At 39.6% G+C, this 20,464-nt stretch overlaps 2 protein-coding genes across 2 annotated transcripts in view; one reads left to right on the top strand and one right to left on the bottom strand.

Annotated features, from left to right (window-relative positions):
- Nucleotides 1-20,464, bottom strand: part of LOC144646761 (SEC14-like protein 2) — a 137,833-nt gene that overhangs the window by 18,072 nt on the left and 99,297 nt on the right. The gene's annotated exons all lie outside the window — the stretch shown is intronic.
- LOC144646731 (stalled ribosome sensor GCN1-like) overlaps nt 1-20,464 on the top strand; it is a 35,626-nt gene that overhangs the window by 3,929 nt on the left and 11,233 nt on the right. The window contains 38 exon segments of the mRNA XM_078506414.1: nt 206-413; nt 623-679; nt 847-924; nt 1,037-1,105; nt 1,234-1,342; nt 1,674-1,748; nt 2,150-2,278; nt 2,531-2,581; nt 2,949-3,050; nt 3,492-3,589; nt 3,737-3,812; nt 4,385-4,431; nt 5,031-5,136; nt 5,773-5,865; nt 5,973-6,048; nt 6,153-6,318; nt 6,962-7,184; nt 7,866-7,990; nt 9,219-9,397; nt 10,270-10,366; nt 10,829-10,954; nt 11,091-11,289; nt 11,859-12,220; nt 12,756-12,851; nt 12,930-13,201; nt 13,533-13,722; nt 14,304-14,429; nt 14,960-15,070; nt 15,169-15,309; nt 15,455-15,508; nt 16,018-16,107; nt 16,621-16,777; nt 17,144-17,265; nt 17,459-17,573; nt 18,014-18,193; nt 18,758-18,978; nt 19,676-19,744; nt 19,832-19,970. Coding sequence (XP_078362540.1) covers nt 206-413; nt 623-679; nt 847-924; nt 1,037-1,105; nt 1,234-1,342; nt 1,674-1,748; nt 2,150-2,278; nt 2,531-2,581; nt 2,949-3,050; nt 3,492-3,589; nt 3,737-3,812; nt 4,385-4,431; nt 5,031-5,136; nt 5,773-5,865; nt 5,973-6,048; nt 6,153-6,318; nt 6,962-7,184; nt 7,866-7,990; nt 9,219-9,397; nt 10,270-10,366; nt 10,829-10,954; nt 11,091-11,289; nt 11,859-12,220; nt 12,756-12,851; nt 12,930-13,201; nt 13,533-13,722; nt 14,304-14,429; nt 14,960-15,070; nt 15,169-15,309; nt 15,455-15,508; nt 16,018-16,107; nt 16,621-16,777; nt 17,144-17,265; nt 17,459-17,573; nt 18,014-18,193; nt 18,758-18,978; nt 19,676-19,744; nt 19,832-19,970 — 4,934 coding nt within the window.

The following is a 20,464-nucleotide window of genomic DNA, read 5'->3' as shown; positions in this document are numbered from 1 at the left end:
CGACTCCCGTTGGGGAACTCAGAAAATCTTTTTTCCGAGTATTTGACTTGCGACCACTTCTCCACCATTGTTTTTTGTCATCTTTTCTTTGTTTTATTAGTTGACTCAGATGACGGAAAGACTGTTATAGCGTTTCACTTTATATGTTGAATGACCAAGGGTTTTTCTGTCTGTTTTCTGACATTTATGTTTATTTGTTGTACAGTTATGTGATCAGTGGTTCAAATCTTGTTCTCCTATGCTGGTCGTGTGTGTTGGCACGACATGTGTACAACAACACCGAGCTGTGTAATGATGCACAGTGGATCAGACTGGTCGCAGTTCAATGTCTTGCTCTGCATGGAGTTCTGTCTGCTGGAACAGCTTGTGTTTGTGAAGCTGCAAGGAAGAAACTACACAGGGTGTGGAGAGAGGTATGCTACAAGCTAGTAATTTTTGTTTGTCATTTGATTTATTTTCAGCTAGGAACATGTTTTCCTCTTACTTGTTGTTATAAATGTACTTACATTGAAATTAGATAAGGAATGCTAATTATCATAGCTTAAAGCACCTTGTAACTTCCTATACTGTAAATTCCTTTAATTTGTTTGTGCCTGTGTGGTCTTTTTGTTCATAATTCCAGGTTCCAGGAATCACATCTAAATATGCAGAAGCCATCAGCAAGATGGAGGCATCTCAGGTGAATTTTCTCTTACCTCTTCCAAAGGAATTAGAGCTGTTTTTTTTGTTTGTGATGAATTGACAACTTGTCAATTCATCACTTAGGTCATCTGCAAAGAATTTGAGAAACTGAAAAAACCTTAATATGTGCAATCAAAATTTATGAATATATTCTTCAATTTCCAGGAACGTGGCTGCTTAACTGGATTTCTGTTCAATTTCTGCACAAAAAATAAAGACAGTGAAACAATAAGTACATTTAAGGCAAGTATGTGTACAATATTATTAATAGTAGCTAGGTCGTTAGCTGTTCAAAGAATGGCAGCAATGAAGTGACATTTATGATTGTAAATGCTTTGTTCTCTTGTCTGTACAGAAGCCATTGCTTGAAATGTATGTGAAGGCAGTAATCAACAGCAAGACAAAACCTGCCAAACATGTTCTGGTAAGAATATTTAATACTATAAATTAAAACACCTTAACAAACAATCCTGCATGTAGCATGCACTGCCCTATATAGTGTTTTGTCAATTTAGACCTTGTAATATGACCTTTGACCTTTCAACTCCTCAGGTGCACATTGGTCCTTTGTTATGTCATGTGACCCATGATGACTTCAGCAATGTAATCTTACCCGTAGTGCAGAAATCTCTGCTGCGAAATCCTGAAGTGGTTCTTGAATGTAAGTATAAATTAAATAGCAAGTTGTAACAAGCTGTGTGAGAATGATTACTGTCCCAGTGATAATAGCGACCTTTAGATTTGACTACGAGTACGAGATCCAGTACGAGTACGACTTTGGAATTTAGAGACAACTGTATCCTCCGAACTATAACACTTTCCTGTTGCTGACATACACGGAAAATGTTAGGGATAAGATTGGTGTGATAAGTGATTATAGGAGGCACGCAAATTTGGTTTGAAAACTCGTACCCGTACTCAATCTTGTACTTGTCGTCCAATCTAAAGGTCGCTAATGATTGTTAATAATGATTGATGATTTTCTTTTTCAGGTGCTGCATATTTAATTTCATCAGTTTCAATTGACTTATCAAAGTATGCCTTGGATATCTGCAAGAATGTTGTCGGTAAGTTTACGACTTAGAAAAGCAAATTACCTTAAACTTAAAGACTTCTTAAAAAATTGAATTATCTCACCTGGGTTTATTTAGTCATTATAACTGGTTACTAATAAATTAGTAGATATATTTTTAGAAGTAACAGAAACAATATATAGCTCCTTGGATAAACATGTACTAAATTGTTTGCCCCACCATCTGCGGTACCATCAGTTTTATCTATGTGTCACTGGGGGGAGTGGGGAGGGGAGAGCTAATTGCCCCTCTTTCTCCACTTCCAATACCTTCCTTAACATAGAAATGACATGTATGAATAGAATGGTATCAAGTTCACTCAATCCTCTGCATGGTTCTTAAACTTTATTAAGAGAAAATGCTTACAAGTTAAATAACTCTTACCAAATGTTTAGGTCAGTTACGTGCCAAAGAAGATCTACACAGACAGGAAGCTGCCTTAATCCTAAAGAATCTTGCACATCAGTGCAGTGATCCAGGGGCACTGGAAGAACTGATTGACTTCCTGTTTGCAGTTCTTAATGGTAAGGAACAGTAGTGAAGTGTGCTAAAAATAATTAATGTTGATGGGCAATGTTGGCTGATTTAGTTAATTGTTCTAGTTACAGTATGTAATATGTAATCAATTAGGGAGGGCCATATGTAAACTACTGGGCCACCAGAAATATAAATCTTAATTAATATTATTATTATTATTATTATTATTATTATTACTATTATTATTATTATTATTATTATTATTACTATTACTAAAGTGTTATATTCTCATGGCTTAGGTTCTGAAGGCAAACTGACGCAGTGGAATGACAGAGTTGGCGTACTTCAAGGTTTGTTAGCCTCAAAATATGAAATCTCCTTACTGACTTACAGTGTTTACACATTTTTTTGAGTGCTGGTGTTGAGAGTTTAATATAGATCAAGACAGATTTATTTCTAGTTAATAAACCTCTTTATGTCATTCCCTTTACTTGCTTATTTTTGAAAGAATTAGTGAATATAATTGTACTTGAGGAAACTACTAGATAAGGTGTCAATAAAAAAAAATACAACAAAAAAAAACAAGTTTTATGTGTTTAAAGAGTTTCTTTTCAGAAAGAATGTTAATAGTATCTTATTGAAGGTGAATCAATTAACTGAAAAAAAATTAACCTGCAATGTATATGTAACAAAATTATTTTTTTTATATACTTTTAGGGATCAGGAGTTTAGAACACCACTCAGTTAGTGGAAGCTCATCTGTGCAGAGACTCAGTGAACTGGTCACAGAGAAACTGGTGAAATATTTACAACAAGAAGGTTTGTTTCACACCCTTGTTTTTTCTCTCACTCACCTGCCTTTTTTGTTCTCCCCAACTACCAAGAGCCTAGAACAGGCCAGGTTTCACATTTGTTGTAATTTGACAACATACTTGCTGTATTCAGTCAAAGCAGCTAAGTAAAATCTAAAGAAATGTCAACAAATAACTGTTCTTACTACTATTATACAATGCATATTAATTACTATATTATACAATGCATTATTCAGAAGTATGCAATTTATTTCTGGACCTAAGCACATTACCGTATTTACTCCAATTAGCGCCGCAGTGCTTATTGAATTTTTCTAAAAGCCATGCCTTAAGTGCGGCGCTTATTCGATTTTTTTAAAAAAAAATAAGAAAAAAGGAAAAAAAAATTATTATTGCGGACCTACATCTGTAACACATTATGCTGATTCACGGTTGTTGTGTTTTTCAGTGCATGAAGGAGCTCTTGTCCATGGCTTGTCAGTGTTGAGTCACTGGTGTACACATTTCTCAACACAAGTACCTAAGGTGCTTGTGGATGCATTTAAGGTGGGACAAGATTCAATCAATGACCAGTAAAAGCTCTATATTTTGCTAGAGTCTATTAATTTTATTAAGGTCTTACAGAAATGTATAAAGCAAGGAGTTATAATAGAGAATGATATTAATCATGGCCTGTTGTTTTACATCTTGTAGAAAGGAATGACTAACAAGAACTCCACAACAGCAGTTCGTAGTGGATATCTACAGTGCATGACTGGTGCCTTTCAAGGTAAGGGTTATTAAAGTCTGCATTCAAGCCTAGTGACCCATCAGGCTGGAGCTTATCCAGGTTTCTGTAGTATTAACATAAGAGTATTTCTACCCCCCCCCCCACCCCCCCCCCTGGATTGGATGTAAGTCCATCGTAGGGTTACCCCCAGCATTAAATTTGCCGGCACCCATTTATACCCTTGAGTGGAGAGAGTCACTATCAGAATAAAATGTCTTGCCCAAGAACACAATGCAGAGACTGATCCCAGCCAGGGCTCAAACCCGGACCATTCAATCTGGAGTCCAAGAAACTAGCCATTAGGCCACCACTCCTCCCGCGCTTTTTTTTATTCCCAAACTAAAAGTGATCAACATTCCATTTTAATAACAAGCAGACAGGTGAAGTGAACAAATGAAATGAAACAATTACTACCAAACACTCAAAACAAACTCTAATTTGTGTGGCTATCAGCGAGGAGAAACTTCTTAAAAAGTGCATTGAAATATTATACAAAATAAAGAATCTTGTTTGTAGAACTCAAATGTCATTGCTTAACATGTTCAAATTTTGTTTAACGTCACATTTCATAGGTAACACCCTTCTTCAAGGAATGGATATTTTACCACAGCTACTGCAGGTAAAAAGTTGAATTCACTAGTTACAAGTTGTCTTTTACTTGGAGTTCAAACAGTGTAACAGTATTTCTTTCTGATGTTCACACAAGGTGATTATGAAAGATTTGTTCAATTTTATTTGCAATTTATTGTCTTGTCTTTATAAAAAATTACAAGAATCGTGTAATTGTGCCACAAGCCTTCATGAGAATATGCAGTAATTAAAATCAAAACACAATGTTTATGAATATACTTAATAAAATTGTTAACTAAACACTAAGTCAGGGCTGCAAAAAACAGTCGGTCATCGGACATTGGCCGTCCAAAATTTGCTCATGTCCGACGATATCTCAATTGTGGTCGGACATGATGTCCGGACAATTTTCTGATCGTAAATCATTTTACGGCAACGATGAATAAAAATCTGGCCGACTACAATTTTGTTTTGTCCGACCAAGGCGGTGTCTTAGTAGGGCATATGTCCTTTCAAGTGAAAAAAATTATTTGCAGCCCTGCTAAGTGTATCTATACAATGTAACTCTAGAAGCACACGTTTATAGATTTGTTTGTCTATAGAAAACCATTTTATTGAAGGGATTTGTTGAATATATTATTTTATTAGACTGTTGAGAAAGCCAGCAACCAACCAAACCAGGCCGCCATTGTAACTGAAGGACTTCTAGCTGCTTCAATTCTGGTTAGATTATCACTCGCTGATGTGCAAGCAGGTAACCTTATGCCAAAAGAATTAACTTGTTGATATGTTGAGTCCTTGATGGTTCTATTTTCAGTTGAACAGGTTTGAATGGGAGAGCCTCTCTTTATATTCAGGGGTGTTATCCATTTTCACAAACTGACCAGTCCGACAAAGTGTTGTAAAATGGTATGACATTTTCCCAAATAAACCGGGCTAACTGAGTGGAATAGTCCTTTCCATTTTGCATCCCTTTCTCCAGTGCTCCACGTCTGTGAGAATCTACTGAACTAAAGTAAGGCAATGTACCCGTTTGGTAAAATGGAACGGTAAATTTCAGTCTGCCCAGTCCAACTCAAGTGGACCACCTTCATTCAGTGGTCCCAAATATTCTAATCAGACTGAACCGAAACGGAACTGTCCATTTGACTTTGGATTGAAATTTCCAAAACATATTGAGTTAATGTAAAGCACCCCAGATTTGTAAGGTTGGGATAACTTTACAGCAGCCTCTAATATCTGGGAGACATTGCGTATGATTATCTTATTAAATATGTTTTTCATCTTGTGGGATTCATGATGTGTTCTTTTACCCAATCCTATCCTGAAACACAATTATTGTGCAGACTTATTAAAAAAGCCATGACAAATTTGATCTCTTTTCTTTCAGAATCCAAACTTGGTTCATTTTGGACAACACTCTTGGACACAAAGAAACAACTGTTTGTCTCAGAGAAGTTTTTAAACTTGGCATCTGAGGAAGGTACATCTTCTGTTTTGATTAAGTAATTAAAAATTATTGAAAGAAGTTGCTGAAGTAGCCTCTGTAGAAAATATATAAACAATGAATACAAATGTTTCTCTCAACAGCTCTTCTATTACTGGTGTCTGTCACAGAGAAACTTTTCATCAGCCACGGGCAAAGACTCAACAAATCTAACAACCAGTAAGCCAACTCCTTGATAATAATATTACAGTGTGATGTTCGTCTGTAGTTTTTTGTATTCTTACTTATTATTTTAATTTTAATTTATTATTTTTTCAATTCAGACCTTGGTGTAGGGCTTTGATGTTTTTACTGACTAATTCAAGTTGGAAGGTCAGGCAAAGTACACAGTCTTGTATCCAGCGTCTCTTCAACAGTTTAGGGGAAAGTGCTGTGGAGCTTCAATCTTCAATGCTGGCTGAGTTTTCAAAGATTCTAGCACAACAGAAGGTGGGCTTAACAATCCTAGTATACTCTATAGCCTCTTCGTAATTAGCTTCATTTGTGCTAAAGAGACAAAAACCATTGCCTCACTGGTTTATAAAGTGGCCTTTTTCTTTCTATTTGACATGAAATTTTCCAAAATCTAACTTGTTGATTTTTTTAAATGGAAAGCATCTTGGCCTCAAATCCGCACACATGTACTATCCCTATGTTACTGAAAGAGAATTATCTGCAGTGCTTCACCCGATCTCTACAATCCCTGTATTTAGCTCCAGCCAACAGGGTCATAAGAACAACATCGGCTTTCTGGAGAATACCTGCAGGCTGTATTGTCATGCATATAATTTACGTATTATTGATTTTGCGAAAAAACAAACACTTACAAGAAACATTTTTGCTGCCTGAATACTCTGTAACACAGTATTAGCTGAATCAACATTAAAAGTTTCATTCTGTAAGGCCTGGTTCACATTAAAAACATAACATGGTCATATCAACATAAAGAAAAGATCAATTTTTTCCATATGGCCTGCTACGTTATGTCATGTTGTTCACACTTGTGACAGAAAACATCGCAAGGGGTGTTTCTGGCATTTGTGTGACCTTAATGTTATGAAACAGGACTAAGAATGCTTTGTATTCCTTTCAGCATCATGTTCCAGACAGTTCTGCTCCAGTTGTTAATGGCGATGCTGCACCACAGGGCGTCTCACCAAATGATGCCGGCAGAACTAATATTACCCATGCGATACTTGTGTCTGCTCTTCACTGCCTGGTCCAGTCCCTTGTGAAGAGTAATCCTGACCTGTCTGATGACACAAAAGACAAGATTGCATTACAAGTTCTTCTAGATGCACACCATCCCACTGTCTGTAAGTCTTATTTTCTTTCCTAATTTCTTGGTGCTTTTCTAGGATGTTCAGTAAATTTTGCAGAAGGTTTATTAGATACCTTCGTTCCTGGCTAAAGTTCTGAACACTGTATGTATCACATTCAGATATTAAATAGCAAGATTTTAAATTATCTGAGAGTCACCCTGATCTCAAAGTTCCAATATAACTAAGATTTCTTATTGAGTAATGATTTGTGGGTTCAAAAGAAACATTTTCATAACAGTTGCTATTTTAGTGGTTACATTTTAAAGAAATCAGAGAAATGTTGGCTTTTGTTTTTTTGATAATAGACCTTATTACCGTTGTTTCTTCGTTGCCCCATTTCAGACCATATGATGCTATCCTTGAGAGTTAGGAAAGAACTGGATAGGGATGAATACTATTCAGTTGGGTAAAAAAGAAACAACTAGACCTCTTTAGCTAGCTTCGTTTGTTTGTTGTCCCATTTCAGACCATGTGATGTTACCCTTGAGAATTATCTTTTTCAAACTCAAACAAATTTACGTGGAAATAGCACTGAGTAATTTTCAGCTAGTCAAAGGACAATTCTCAGGAGAGCATCACATGATCTGAAATGGGCAATTAACATACGGAATTTATGAAGCTAAAGAGGCCTATTCATACTAGTGGTTGTAATTAACATTGTTTGTTACACTTTAGTTACTATCAAAGATAACTTGTGGATCAGGATTGCACACAGTTTGGGGATAGAGACAGGCAGCTTTGTTGATCGTCATGTGGACGCCATTATTGATATGATTGTCTCTGACAACACATCCCAAGAGGTAAATAAACTCTGTTAACTTATCTTATAAGAAGCTTTCAAGGTTTTTAAATAATGTTCTCTCACAAACATGCATGAATACACTCAAACAAATCAGACCTATTATGGCCTTGATCACAATAAGTCTCTCTGTAAACTAACCTTGCCCAGTATTTGGAAGGTCATGAATTCAATCCCTCCGGGACTCATATTCAGATTTTTTTCTTTGTCCCATGCTCGTTAAATGTTTAACTAGTTTATCTTGGATGAGATAAATGCTTTTTAGATTTTGTTGGATGTGAGGTACTCCCTCCCCCTCATCCTTCGGGGGGGGCCCCTGGGGGTACTCCCATATAAGAGCTATATAGGTATGTGCCGCTGTGAAGGGCATGGTTTTCAAGCAGTTTAGTCTGGGATAGGGTATAGAAAAGGAGGTTTGGTCTGAGGGTAGTATTTGCAGGAAACTGATCGGTGGTATGATGAATTAAGTCCAGAGTGAAATGAAACTAGAGAGAAAGAGGATTTCCTAAACGTAAATAAAATCATCACGGCAGTGTTGTTGACAGATGGTTTTCCATAAAACACTGATAGTGTTACAGTGGTAAAAAATGCAAGTCTGGGATAGGGTAGAGATTTTGGTGTCTCGTGTAGTATAGGGTTGCAAATCGTGACATGGTCTGGTATAGGGTAAGGGTTTCTCCCGTGGCACACCCCCACCCAAAAATATACCAGGTGCCCCCTGGGCCCCAACTGGCAGGGTGGAACAGGGGGTGTCAAGAGAAAGGACCGTTTACTTTATTCTCCATACTGGTTGACTTAGTACATTTCTTATATGTTAGTTGTGAGAACTTGACAGTACATCAAAGAAATGCCCCCTTGTTAGTGATTTTGGTCACTTGCCCTGTTGACTCTATAAAGCGGGTTTCAATTGAGTGTCGTAAAACCAAAACCAAAGTAATTACTCCGGCCAATCACAAAGGACACAGACAAACCAGTGAACCAATCAAAACTCCAAGCAAATACATGTGCCGGCACAAAGCGTGGGAAAACATGCGCGGCGGTCACGATGGTTTTGGTTTTATTCTGATGGCTGGGTGGCGCGAGATTTTTAGCCATCACTAGCGTGCAATGCAAAACCAAAAAAACGCAATTTACTTTGCGCTCAATGCCGCTCTATTCATACACTTCCTAGTTAGAAATTGAATTTGGCCACTAAGATAAATCTCTTATCAGGACTTAATGTATTTTAGTCTTCACAGAATGCTCTTCACACCATGGCAAAACTTGCTCCAAAAGTCATTTTACCCAGAGTTGTGAAGCACAGTACAATCTGTTTAGCAAAACCAGCATTTCAACATGTCACTGTTGAGGAGTTTGCCATTATGTCTACACCAGAAGGAGAGATCTACAACACAAGTGTTCTAGAAAGGTTAGTTTGCTGATGAAAAAAACTTAATTTAAGTAATTATTTGAAGTGTGGAGATGTTGTGTTATAATCAAAATTAGCAGATAGGAAGTTATGAAGCAAAACACAAGGTATCCTTAGGCTAATGATATCACGACAATGTGGAAACTTTAGAGTATTCCAGATAGCCCATACTAAATGTAAAGTAATGCCAATTTCACAACAGGAATCTGTTTTTCTTGCCTCCCCCTCTCTCCTCCCCGTTCTCTCGCCTCTCTGCACGTCCGGCCTTCCCCCCCGCGCTCGACCTCGCCTGGTCCGCCCCCCCCTACCCCGCCGGAGTCTCCTCGACTTGCGGTCCCCCCCTCACAAGCGCACACTCCGCGGGGGGGGCCCTCCTCCTTCCACGTCTACTCGCGTCCTTCCTTGATCCTCCCCCTCCTCATCCGCCAGTTGGCCAGTCAGCTCGACGGGCCGCTGTCACTCGCTTCCCTCGCGCGGGTCTCCCGCTTCTGCACCTCTCGCTGCGTCTGCAGGGGGACGCCTCCGGGGTGTGCTCTGCTCGGCTGGGCGGGGTGGCTCCGATCGCACCTTCCGGTTCCTCTCTCACTCTTCCGCTTGTCTTGCCCCCCTCTGGGCAGGTCGGTGGTCGGCACCCTCTGTCCTCGGGCAGGAGTTGGGGGTTTGCACAGATCTTCCTCTTCTCTCCTCCTTTTCTACTGTCTTGGGTGTTCGTCCGAGGTGGTAGTGACCGTAGAAAACAACAGTTCCCGGTCAGTGTGCGATCTTCTTGTGTGTATCTTCGATTCCTTTCACTGCTCACAACTTCTGTTTGTTTGCCAAAAATCAGCACTCGTTCTAGTAAAAATCCACTTGTACTTTTGTTTTCTTCTCAGTGCTAAGGCTTTAGAAGCTGGAAAACGGCAAAACATGAAGAAGGAATCTAAGGCATACTCTTACGAAGAACAAGTCTGGGAAATGGAATTGCGAGAGGTGTGTTGTCAATTAAGGGGAGACTCTCTTTTCATTGATAGTATTTTAGCGTAAAGGTGAAAAACCATAGTAAACATTTGAAAATAGGCCCCTCATAGATCAGAAGCAAATTTCCTCCCAATAGTTCTACCTTCCAAAGGCTACTTTGGACTGCCCTGATTGGCTCAAATGGCTGACAGAAACAGGACCAGTTTTTTTTTTTTAATTATATTTTAATGCGCAATTGAAAATTTTTAAATTGATAATTGCGCAATATAAGTAAATTATTTATTATTATTTATTATTTAATATTATAATCTTTAGAGACATGAAATGGTACAAGGACTAAAGGGAAATGAAAAGAACTATAGAACTTTCAGGGATTTGTCCTTAGTTTTGAGTTGTCAGTGCTAAAGCTAAAAGAATTCAATGTGAGTTGATAAAACTAGCTTGACTAACTGCAAAATGTCGTAATTTTCACAGTCATTAAAAAAGAAGAAGAAAGCTGAGGGGAAAATGCCAGAAAAAGATGAAATGAGCCAAAAGGAAAAAGAAATATTTGAAGCACAGTTGATGAAGGAGGCAGAAATCAGAGACAGATTAAAAGAGGCAAGGATATCTTCCTTAACTTTACAGTCATCGTGAAAAGTTTCTTGTAGTCATCGTTGTTATATGTCTTGCACTGTCATTAGGCAAATCCATCAGAATTGCCCAACAAAAGTTTACTTGTCTGTGTTATTTTCAGCTTCACAGTGAGGTTGTCCAAGTGGGATCATTACTGGAGACAGCTATTACAGCAAACTCAAAAGCCATGTGTGTGTACATACCTACCATCCTACCCACCCTGCTACCATTATTACAGTCCCCCCTGACTGCCCCTGTCATGATGTCTGTATTTTTAAAGCTTGGTCAAAGTGCATTTAGCAAGGAACAAAAAAATCTTGGTAAGTGCCTGTCATTAAAGCTGGACATTTTTTCAAAATTTTATGCTTTGAGGTGGATTAATGTGCTTTGGCAAGTATTAGTTAAAGGTAAAGTCTGCATCCAAGCATAGTGGCCCACCAGGCTGGTGCTTATCCCGGTTTTAGTAGCATGAAGCAACTGGGAGTATTTCTACTCCCCCCTAGATGGGATGCTTGTCTATCGTAGGGGTACCCCCCAGCATTAAATTTGCTGGGTGGAGAGAGGCACTGCGAGAGTAAAGTGTCTTGCCAAAGAACACGACACAGTGACCCCGGCCGGGACTCGAACCCAGGCAGCTTGATCTGGGCCCGGTTGTTCACCGTGCTTCCGGGCTGTTCAGTCATTTCTTTCGTGGGTTTCTTTCTGTCCCCCCTGCGTGGCCTCTCCTCCCTGCTTGGCCCTTTCGGTTCTTGTCTCTTTTCCTGGGTTGCGTTTCGTCCCCGGCCCTGGAGTCCAGTGCACTAACCATTAGGCCACTGCCCCTCCCATTTGTGTGCATTGGTCTGTATATTTTTGCAGTTAAGGTATTGTGCATGTTTTTCCTCATTAGCTGACCTTGTTGGATATGTTACACTAAGACTTCTAAAGCCCATGTGCCGCATTGAGCCAGACTGGTGTGAAGAGGATCAACTATCAGCGACCAAGCGTGTGATTTCCATCATTCACTCTCAGGCTGTGCCTGTAAATGTTCTTGGAACAAGTTCATCAGAATCTGCTGAAACCGAGCTGCTGTCTGCGCCAGCGTTTGCCTTCTGTTTTGCTCTGCTGAGATGTGTTTTAGGAGGAGGTGGGAAGGCTGCCAAGGCTGATGAAGATCTTAGACAGGAAGCTTTGCAAGTTGTTGCTGAGCACTGTAAACTACGAGCCAGTGATAATGATGATGATGATGAAGATGATGAGGAGAATAATGGGGTAAATCAGTTGATCCGTGAAGGAAATCACAGCAAATCTGTTTCATTTGGCCTTTCTTGTACAGCATCTTTTTTTTATGAACAATCTACTGTAAACGGAATTTCAAGTAATATATCAAACACAAGAGACAGTGTTTCATTGCGATGTCCAAACACCAAGAAAGAGTTGAAAATACAACGCGCAGCGGAGTATTTTTGACGTGATTCGAGGTGTTTGGATAGCCGATGAAACACTGTCTCGAGTGTTTGATACATCCTCTCAATCGAAACAAAGACTACAAAGTAAATGAAAAAATAAAATCGTCAAAACCTATGCTAATTAAGACCGGTTATCCAAACCTCCTTCACAGCCATGGCTATATGAGAAATGTTCGCATGCACAGGTGACACGACGATTTTTGAAATAATACCGAGGCATCAGTGTGCGATGAAAATCAAACTTACAAGTTGCATCCCTGGTAATCTTCACAGTGAACTTTGTCAACAATTTGGAAATGTTTGCACATGATAAAGATGTTTTGTCTTTGCCTTTTCAGAGTGATCCTAGTTTGTTTCCAAGACAAGAGATGCTGTCTCTATTGGCTGAAATTATTTCTACCAGCGCAGACACCATCAAGGGCTCAAGATTACAGGTACACTGTTAGCAATGGTTGCATTCTTCTTCCATTGTTTCACTATTTCACTCTCTTTCGTTCTTGTTCTCTTCACAGCAACTTGCATCTCTGAGTCTGGTTGAACTGTGCAAGGCGTCAAGCGGTGGAGAAGGTTGTGCCACAGCCTTACCAGCCGAGATTACCGTCCTGCTAAACTCCCTGGAGTCCCCCGCAGCTTCACTTAGATTTGCAGCCTTGCAAGGGCTTCTGGTCCTTACAGAGCTGCTGTCTGCAGGGGATCATGGGACAGCACTGTCTGCCAAGCTTGTCAGACGACTGTGGGTAGCAAAGTTTGATGTTGATGAAGAAAATGCCAAAGTAGGAGAGAGGTGACCATTTTGTTTGGCTAAATATAGTTTAAATTTTTTGGGCTCAAAACAAAATCTTTGTTTTGAAAGAAAACGTTATGAACTGTAGTTAAATGTTCAAAGCAAGTTTTAAAGAATTCCATGTTTAATCAAGATTTCTCCAAAATCTCAATGTCCAACTGGAAACCGTAGCCTCGCCTTTCTAAGTGTGGTTCGTGTTGTCATCCATTTCCATCTTTGCCATCGTTAGTCATCCTCACTTCCTAATGGGTTCCTGTCATTTCTTGACTACTGTTCTACAAAATCAAATCACTATATGACTTAGTGGTCAGCTGATTATGGTCTATTTCAGGTTATGGCAGGAAGCAGCTTTCAGTGTCCCTGAGCCGTTATGTAGTGCACTTTTGGAGGATGTTGTACATGACGTAGAAGTTATCAGAAAAGCCGCTGCCCCAGCGCTGGCGACAGCTGTTACTGAACACCCGGATGTTGCGCCGTCCATTCTACAGCAGCTGGTGGATCTGTATGACGTCAAGCTCAAGGTGCACACATGCTTTGGTTTTATTGCTTGAGGATACCTCAGTCAGTAATCCCTACTCGTTGCCGTAAATTACACGCATAATGATTTCAGAGACAAAAGTTTCACAAACATAAATTTATTTATGATTCTATGACTGGCATAAAAATAACACAAGATATGCAAAAAGTGAAACTTATAAACCTGTCAGAACTTGAAGCAAGAACGTGCAATTGACGGCAAAGCGCGGGAAAAGTACGCGCCTAATCAAGATTATTTTTGATTTGGCATCTGATTGGCTGTGGAAACATCATCTCCGCCCTGATTGGTTAGACTATATTGTGCGAGTTTTGCAAACTTTTTTTACAGAACTCTGCCAAAAAAGTACTGCATGTTAGCCAGACTAAATATTATGTAGACATGACGACTTTCTTGTGGCTGAGTTGCTGGGTCACCCGAGTTGTGAGCGAAACAATCCAAGAGAACTAGCAACACCCCTAGCATCATTTGCTCACCACACCTCAGTAGAACTGGCCGGTTGTATGCATGTTAGGTCTGAACTGTACGCATACCGGTAGTCATATTAACAAGACACGCTGTTTTCAGGTGCCTCCTCCAGTAGTAGACAGTCTGGGGCGAGTTGTGCCCAGTGACTCTTTAGACCCGTGTGATGCGAGATGTGGGATAGCACTGGCTCTTGGCGAATTGTCACCCACTCTATCTGAAGAGGAGGTAAAAGAGTTAAAACCAAGTTGAAAATTATTTTACAATCCAGTATGTCGTAATCGGTTTGCTTTGTGCTTCAACTGTTTTGTTTGTTTGGAACGAGGTGATTTAGCATCTTATAGTTTTCTTTCATGCAGACATTTTGTACGCACCTTCTGTCTCAGAATCAAAGTTTCGACAAAAAATCGTTAGTAAACAAACAATGGTTTGATTTATACTAGAGACGAATAATCCGTCTGGACGAACTATCTGCGTAATTCGTCTACCAGGACGAACTTCCCAGATAGGTCGTCTGGACGGATTCATGATCAATCTGTTTCCCCGTATTCATACACAGATGAATTATCAGACAAACTAAAAAAAGCTCGCCTTATTAAAATGCAAGTTCGTCCGGACGGATCGTCCATCTGTACTATAAATCAGGCCAATGTTTTGAGACGTCGCTACCTATTGACTGCGAAAATGAGCGGCGCCGTAAAACGTTGCCTGTTTACTCAAGCTGGGTAAAAAATGTGCTTTATCTCCTCGTTCTTCAGGTTCCTCCTTTGTTTGTATTTTTTGTTCCGACTGGTCTTGGAGATCGCAATCTGGAAGTCAGGAAACACATGTTGAATGCAGCTTTAAAGGCAGTGAATGATCACGGAAAGGTTAGTATTACACAGATTGCAGTTTGCTCACAGTGCTTTTAATGCATCTGCTAAATTGTGAATTATATTGTTTAATTGTCGCATGGTTTAATTTGCAGGCCAACATATCGCTTCTCTTGCCAGTGTTTGAGCAGTTCTTAGACATGGCTGAAGACACTTCTGCGCATGACACCATCCGTCAATCAGTGATCATTTTGATGGGTTGTTTGGCGCGGCATTTGGACAAGGATGACCCCAAGGTAAGGACTTCATGTTAAACCATTCATTTGTCTCCTATCTTTCCCTTTAGCGTCTCTGAAAGTTGATGGTTCCAACTACTTCATTACAAGTTTGATGTTTGACTGATCCGCTAATGAAACGTTTTACTTTTGTTACTTTTTGAAGGTCAGACCAATTGTTGGAAAACTCTTGAATGCATTATCAACGCCATCACAGCAGGTAAGTTTAACCAACCCCAAAAGCTTGCTGCCAGGAAAAATCTTGAAAGTACCTCGCTCATTGTTAGCCAGAACATAATGTGATGTAATGTTCTCCTGTTATGGGAGACGGCTGCCTGCAGGTTGGCTCATTGTGGACCTTCAGATTGGAGTACAAGTACAAGATTGAGTACGACTTTTCAAACCAAGTGCTTTGTGCTTTCCATTATCACATTTCACACCAATCTTGTACCGATAGTCTCCTTTCCAACTGGTCAGCAACAGAGAGGAGTGAGGGCTCTGGGAACGTAACTGGATAGTAATTTGAAAGTCGTACTGGCACTCCGATCTGTAGGTCCCTATTTTTTCAGTCACAATAAAATTGGAATGAAAATCAAAGATGATCCTTTGAACTGAGTTGCTAGACTACAGTAAAAACTGATTAAACCATCAAGATAGATTAGATAAAATAATATCGCGACAAAGATGTGAAGCAAGCGTATTTCTAATATTATTGAACACTTTGAACAGGTTCAAGAGGCTGTAGCAAACTGTCTTCCTCCGCTGGTGCCAGCAATCAAGTCAGAAGCTCCAGAAATGGTGAAGAATCTCTTGAACCAGGTATACAGTCAGGTTACCTTGCTCATTTTATACCTTACTGGCTTAGTAGCATTTCGGGGTGATGGCGAATCTATTCCTTTACTGATGTACCAAGTTGTATGTGCAACTACATATTGCTGTTCCACCTTCTCCGCCCTCCAGAAGATTGTGTAACTTCTCTCAACCACATTTCCTGTACCAGAACGTCGAGCTTCACTGAGAGCGCAAATGTCTACCTTAGCTTTCTCTAATTCGCGGCAGATAATCACCTTTGCTCGCTCCGGTCGAGTCGAGGAGTCCGTATCGTTGGTTGTGTGGGAACAGAGTTTTGCACCAGATTTCAACGCAGCATTATGTGCAACTACACTGATATGTCAGTAAAACCGGACCAAAAAAAAAAAACCACAAGCGAGGGTTGACTTAAGTTAAATTCTTTTCCCAGCTTTGTGTCAGTTATTTACCTTCTTTTTTTTTTTTTTTTTTTTTTTTTTTTTTTTTTTTTTATCATTTTCATCTTCTTTGTTTATATTTCAGCTCCTTGATTCCACTGTGTACGGCGAGAGGAAAGGTGCAGCGTATGGACTAGCCGGACTGGTGAAGGGTTTGGGAATTTTGTATCTCAAACAACTGAATATCATGTCCACTCTACAGGACGCCATACAAGATAAAAAGAACTACAGACACAGGGAGGGTACGTCAAACAATTGTCATACTCACTAATACACTGCATTGTTAGGCTTCCCAAAAAGCCCTTTCCAGTATTATTCTTCCCATGTGTTGCTTTCGTCGTTGAAAAGAACAAGTTGACTGCTCAAGACTTCGCTCGATTAAGCACGAAGTGGACCCTTGGATATTCAATCAATTCAAGTGTAGACATTGTTTCAAGTTAATTTTTGTCAGGACCTCTAGTGTCATTTTTTATGTGGGAAATGTCACCCAGCAGGTGAAAAAAATAACGTTTTGGCTTTAGCATACTTTTTGTTTTCTTGGTTCTGCTCCATTTGTGTGAACTGTAAAATGTTCTGTTTCAGTTTTGATAGATCGTTTTGTTTTCTAGGAGCACTGTTTGCTTATGAGATGCTCTGTTCAATGTTGGGCCGTTTGTTTGAACCGTATGTTGTACATGTTCTTCCCAATCTACTGCTCTGCTTTGGTGATGGAAATCAATATGTGAGAGAGGTGAGATGATTATTAACTAATTTCTCCTAACCGTGTCAATAGTTTCTCAAGCAGACTAGTGATGAGAATAAAGGAAACCATCAACTAGAGGACACTGTCTTCATGTACTGCCAAATTCTCAAAACTTACATACAAAGAAATGTTTGGTGATCAGAAAGGAGAATACAAACTGATCTTCATTCCTTGTTTTCAGGCCACTGATGACACTGCTCGTGCAGTCATGAAGAATCTCAGTGCTCATGGAGTCAAACTTGTTTTACCGTCCTTGTTGGCTGCGCTGGATGAAGATTCTTGGAGAACTAAGACTGGTATGTATGTGTAGGTTGACTTAGCGAATCTTTTTTTCCGGCTTTTTGTCCATGACAAAATAGCGCGGAAAAATGCGAACGTTCCTCTTAAGCCGTATTTACACGACAATTATACGCGCGCAAACAAAAAACTAAAACAGTGCCCAGTGAGAGATTGGGAGATTGGGGACCAAATATGTTGATCCAATATTTGCCACATTTTATGTGACGAGTCTTCTACATGAGCATTTTTTTATTTGTCACATAAAGGCTGACACGCCAGCCTCTCAACAAATATATTTGTCACATAAAAATTGGCCTTTTTTCTCATATACACGAACAAATAAAAATTGTCACATAAAAATTGCTCGTGTAAACTTGAGCCTTTTTGAGAGTAGTATATTACTTGTTGTTTGACTACATTTTGTTTTAACTTGTTTTGAATTTGTCCCTGTGTTTAGGTAGTGTTGAACTCCTTGGTGCCATGGCATTTTGTGCTCCAAAGCAGTTATCCTCGTGTCTTCCCAGTATTGTGCCACGGTTGTGTGAAGTGCTCACAGACTCCCACATGAAAGTGCAAAAGGCTGGTGCCCAGGCCCTTAAACAAATTGGCTCTGTCATCAGGAACCCTGAGATCTTAGGTAAACTGCATTCCATCATTATTACACACTTAGTTGCAAAGAGCTTATTGATTTTACTTTTCTTAGCGTAAATAGTAGTCTTAGAATACATTGAATTAGGTTCGAAATTAGGTCTTCTTGACATCACCATTTTGTTTTAGTGTCTATTACTGATACTTGTTCTTCACGTATTCTTATTATGTATTTTTCATTCAAGACTTACAAAGAGAACTAGAACATTAAGTTGACTTTTTTTGTTGCTCTCCGTGAGTGATCTATTTTGGAACTAAAGAAACTGTTATAATAAATCGACTTGAAAATATATCATTTTATACACATTTGTGGCATTGTGGCAGTACAAATAGCGCGTGGAAAGGTTAAAAATATCTCTTGTTTTTTTTTTTCTTTTTATCCATAAAGTAATTTCTTCACTAACAGGTTCCGTGTATAGTCTGGATTGCAGAAAATGAAAACGTAGTGCGTACATTTTTACTCGGTCTCCGTAAAAAAAATATACAGCGTTAATACACACTAAAATGTTATCATTGTTAATTTTTCACTCAAACCTTGGTTCTTTATCTTTAGCCATATCGTCCGTGCTCCTTGAAGCCCTAATGGATCCCTCCACCAAGACTGCTCCTTGTTTACAAGTTCTGCTACAAACTTCTTTTGTTCATTTCATTGATGCTCCGTCACTCGCCCTCATCATGCCCGTCCTGCAACGCGCGCTCAGCGAACGTTCAACTGAAACCAAGAAAATGGCGGCTCAGATTATTGGCAATATGTACTCTCTAACGGACAAAAAGGTAAGTTGGCAACTCACACTCCTGAATAGCATCTAATGATTTGTTACTTCATTCCATATTTTTGGGAATATAACCAATCAGATGGCTAAAATGTTTTCATATTCAGGGACGGACCATTATTTTCTTGGAAGGGGGTATGAAAAATTTTCCTCTGCAAACTTTTTTTTTAGTTTATGCACCTCTGCAAACATTTTTTTGGAAATTCAAACTACTTTTTTGTTATTCATATCGTGTTTGCAAACTTTTTTGTTTTGTCTTTCTAGGCCCTAAAAACAATTTTTTTTCAAAATTTTTCATACCCCAAAAAAACCCCCCGTTTTCCCCACTTTTATCCCCCCCTCCCCAAAAAAAAAAATGTCCACATCCGCCATGTGTGTCCATGTGCCCACTTAACCCTTCCCCCCCCCCCGCCCCCAAATCCCCGGGGGGGAATCCGGTATAAAACTGACCGTGGCGATCGCCGGAAATTTTGAAAGGAATCCGAGTCTTGTTCTGTGGGCGTGGTTTGAATACATTAAAGGTACCGGAAAGGTACAACGATCACCCCCATCACTTATATGGAATTCCCCTGCTCCTCCCGGTGTATGTACGGAAAATTTAACCGTATACTACTAGATAGTATTGCCATACATTGTAATTACTTAATATATAGTTTGTTTCAAGGCTGTTTGTTGAATTTGATTTCCTTTTATCTCAGGATCTTGCTCCTTATTTGGGTGCAGTTGTTCCAGGATTGAAACAAGCTTTACTTGACCCTGTACCAGAGGTAAAGAGTTGCAATATTTTCAGAAAAAAGTCTTGAAGTGTATTTCTTGAACCGTTTTCCATAACCGTAAGCGTATCCGTCTTCTAGGTCCGTGCAGTATCCTCTCGCGCCCTCGGTGCTATGATCCGCGGTATGGGTGAGGAGAGTTTTGAGGATCTGTTACCTTGGCTGATGGAGACTCTTACTTCAGAAAACAGCAGTGTGGATAGATCAGGCGCAGCTCAAGGTACGGCTTATCACACACAGCTCTGGATTGTCAACTTTTGTGATATCTCGCTAAACAAAGAGTATATACAAAGAGTGTATATCGTGTCATGTTGAATGATTTCTTCACTATTTATCACCGAGCTTGAAATTTACCATCTTTATTATTTACTACACATTTGATGATTTCGACATTGCTGATCCTAGCAGTATGCAGGACGCGTGTCACATATCAACCTAGTAAATGGCCTAAGCGCTCAACGAGTCTCTCGTAGCTCAGTTGGTTAGAGCGCCCAACCGGTATCTGGGAGACCATGGGTTCGATTCCCGTCGGGGACTCAGCTTTTTTTCTTTGTCCCACGCTCGTGTCATGTTGAATAATTTCTTCACCAGTATATCAACATGTATCCCAGTTTTTGTAACTGACAATGATTGAAACAACGCTGCAATTTGAAACGCAATTTGTTGCGAGACAGAGAAAAGGTGTCGGTCAAACAGAGGCGCAAGTAGTCGCAA

The sequence above is a fragment of the Oculina patagonica genome, chromosome 3, assembly GCF_052425735.1.
Source record: "Oculina patagonica isolate OP01 chromosome 3, crgOcupat, whole genome shotgun sequence".
Lineage (NCBI taxonomy): Eukaryota > Metazoa > Cnidaria > Anthozoa > Scleractinia > Oculinidae > Oculina > Oculina patagonica.
This window is presented reverse-complemented; position numbering and strand designations above follow the sequence as displayed.